The 3,435-nt window shown below is 42.7% G+C and overlaps 1 protein-coding gene across 1 annotated transcript; it reads right to left on the bottom strand.

Moving 5' to 3' along the window:
* Positions 1 to 1,125: 1,125 nt before the first annotated feature.
* Positions 1,126 to 1,641, bottom strand: LOC125125347 (ubiquitin-40S ribosomal protein S27a-like). The gene has a single exon (XM_047776217.1). The coding sequence runs from the start codon at positions 1,601 to 1,603 to the stop codon at positions 1,133 to 1,135; it is 471 nt and encodes a 156-aa protein (XP_047632173.1). The 5' UTR covers positions 1,604 to 1,641; the 3' UTR covers positions 1,126 to 1,132.
* Between the last annotated feature and the right edge of the window lie 1,794 nt (positions 1,642 to 3,435).

The raw sequence follows: 3,435 nt of genomic DNA, 5'->3' as shown, positions 1-3,435 counted from the left end.
CTGAGTAAAGTATATTGCCCTCCCCAATTTTGAGTAGGCTTCACTCAATCCATTGAAGCCTGAAAAGAATAAAAAGCTGAATAGGAAAGAATTCTTTCTTTCTGCCTGGCTGTCTTGAGCTGTCATTAGTCTTTTGCTTTCAGACTCAGACTGGAACTCTATCATCTCTTCTCCTGGGTCTCAGCTTGCTGACTATAAGTTTTGGACTTCTCAGACTCCCTAAGCAATATGATCCAATTTCTTATAGTAAATGTATCATGTATGTAATTTCCTATTGATTCTGTGTCTCTGGAGAACCCAGATTAATATATAAGGATTATGTAAAATCGTCCAAGTAGAGCTCTTAGCATACCACTCAGTGTTGCAGAGTAAGCATTCACATACTTCCATGATTCTTCAGATGTTTATCAAATCCAACCTTTGGGCTGGGCATGGTTCCAGGTGCTGGAGATACAGTGGTGAGCAATGTATTCAAGGAGAGTGCTCTCAAGGAGCTTACATTCTAGTGAGGGAAGACAAATAATATACAAACAAGTAGTTTTCAGAGGTAATTTCAGACAGTATAAGTTCTGTAAAGAAATTAAAACAGCTTAATGTCATAAACAGAAAAGAGGGACTTCTTTAGATAGGGTGGTTATGGAAGGTCTTTTTATTATTTTTTAATTTATTTATTTTTGTCTTTTTGCCTTTTCTAGGGATGCTGCCGCAGCACATGGAGTTTCCCAGGCTAGGGGTCGAATCAGAGCTGTAGCCACCGGCCTACACCAGAGCCACAGCAACGCGGGATTCGAGCTGCGTCTGCAACCTATACCACAGCTCATGGCAACACCGGATCCTTAACCCACTGAGCAAGGGCAGGGATTGGACCCACAACCTCACGGTTCCTAGTCGGATTCTTTAACCATTGCGCCACAACGGGAACTCCTAGAAGGTCTTTTTAAAGTAGTTGACATTTCAAGTTGAAAACTGAGGAGTGATAAGGAACTCGCCATCAAAACTGGTGGTGTTGGTGTTTGTATGTCTGTACAATGTCATAGAAGAGGAGGATTGACAGATAAGAAAGGCTTTTATTTATCTATTTTTTATTTATTATTTTTTTTTTAGTTCACGTCTTTTATTAACCAATATACAATTACTTGTCTTCTGGTTTGTTGAAACAATAGGTCAGGCAACATTTGCCACAATAATGTCTGTCAAAGTGGCTGGCCATAAAAACTCCAGCACCACATTCATCTGAAGGGCACTCCCGACGAAGACGACTGATTTTGCCGTTCTCATCCACCTTATAGTATTTTAGGACAGCCAGCTTAACCTTCTTTCTCTTATGCTTGTTCTTCTTGGGAGTGGTGTAAGACTTCTTCTTCCTTTTCTTAGCACCACCACGAAGTCTCAATACAAGATGAAGAGTGGACTCCTTTTGAATGTTGTAGTCAGACAAAGTACGTCCATCTTCCAGTTGCTTGCCAGCAAAGATCAGTCTTTGCTGGTCAGGAGGAATCCCTTCCTTATCCTGGATCTTAGCCTTTACATTTTCTATTGTATCCGAGGGTTCGACCTCGAGAGTGATGGTCTTGCCCATCAGCATCTTCACGAATATCTGCATCTTGGCGGCGGTTCCACCATAGATGGCGGATCCAAAAGAGAAAGGCTTTTAGGTAGAGGAACCAGACAGTGCAAAGCTTGTGGGTTAGAAGATCTCTTGGTGTGATAGTTCTCAGATTTTCAAAAAGTCCAGTATGTGTATATGAGGGGAGGGGAGACTAGCATCAGAGGGCACTGGCAAGATGGATAGGAGCTGGACCATGTCTGTCTTAAAGCTATGGATAAGTATTTAAATTTTTTAACCTAACTCTATTGGATTATTGTAAGAAGAAGAGTAACCCAATATGATCTATTGTCTTAAAAGAGCACTCTGAGAATTACGTGGAAAAGGGATCACAGAAGCAACAGTCAAATCCGGGAGACTCGTTGGAAGACTATTGGGATTGTTCAGGCAGGAAATTATGGTGGCTTGGATTAGGGTCCTTAGTTGCCATGGTTTGAATGTTTGTATCCCTCGAAAATTCATATGTTGAAATCCTAATGCTCAGTGTGATGGTATTCAGAGTTGGGGACTTAGGGAAGTGATTAAGTCACGAGGGCAGAGTCTTCATAAAGGAGACTAATGCCCCATAAAAGAAACCTCAGAGAGTTCCCTTGCGCCTTCTGCCATGTGAGGACACAACGAGAAGCAGCAACCTCGAAGAGGCCTCTCCCTGTGGTCATGTTGGCACCCTGAGCTCAGATTCCTAGTCACTAGAATAGTGAGAAATAAATTTCTGTTGTATGAGCTACCTAGTCTGTTGTTTTGTTACAGCTGTCTGAATGGACTAAGATACTGGTGGAGACAGAGAGAAATGGGTGGATTTAGGATTTTTTTTCGATGGGAAGTGTAGAGTTAATAGGATTTATCAATGGATTAGGTATAGATAAAGGAAAAGGAGGAATTAAGGATGATATCTACACTTTGAGCTGACTCTACTTACTTATTTGTGCTGCCATTTACTATGATGGGTAAAAGTGGGGGAAGAACTGATTTGGTAGGAAAAAAAATCCCAAAATTATTTTTGGACATGATTACCTAGAGAGGCTTATTAGACATTTAAGTGAAGTTGCATGTGCGTTACTCAGTTCCCATCCAAACCCCTTCTTGTAAGCCTTTCTATAGAGGTTAGAAAATTAGGAGTTCTCCTGTGGTGCAGCAGGTTAAGGAGCTGGTGTCACTGCAGTGGCTCAAGTTTGATCCCTGGCCTGGGAACTTTTGCATGCTGTGGATGTGGCCAAAAACAAACAAACAAACAAATCACAATTAAAAAAAAATTAAAAACATTTCTTCTCAGGTCTTCTTGGAGCTGGAGTTCCACACAAAATTTAGGCTTTGGCAATCAGAGGCATTCATAAAGACTTGGAGGGCAGGGAGTTCCCGTCGTGGCACAGTGGTTAACGAATCCGACTAGGAACCATGAAGTTGCGGGTTCGGTCCCTGCCCTTGCTCAGTGGGTTAAGGATCCGGCGTTGCCGTGAGCTGTGGTGTAGGTTGCAGACGCGGCTCGGATCCCGCGTTGCTGTGGCTCTGGCGTAGGCCGGTGGCTACAGCTCCGATTCAACCCCTAGCCTGGGAACCTCCATATGCCGCAGGAGCGGCCCAAGAAATAGCAACAACAACAACAACAACAACAAAAAGACAAAAGACTTGGAGGGCAAAACTGAACGTTTCTAGGGGCACTCATAGAGTTCCTGGAATCATGACTACTGTAAGTGACCAGCAGTGGACTTCCTATTCAAACACTGGGTGTGGTTAGTTTCTCCTGAATGTGCTATATTTAGCTGTGTGGCATCCAGACTGGATTCCCTGGCCCTTTAAACAATTCTGTAAGCTACTCAATACCTTGTAAC

This window comes from Phacochoerus africanus, chromosome 4 (assembly GCF_016906955.1).
Source record: "Phacochoerus africanus isolate WHEZ1 chromosome 4, ROS_Pafr_v1, whole genome shotgun sequence".
NCBI lineage: Eukaryota > Metazoa > Chordata > Mammalia > Artiodactyla > Suidae > Phacochoerus > Phacochoerus africanus.
Note: the sequence above shows the minus strand (reverse complement) of the source record. Positions and strands in the feature narration are given on the sequence as shown.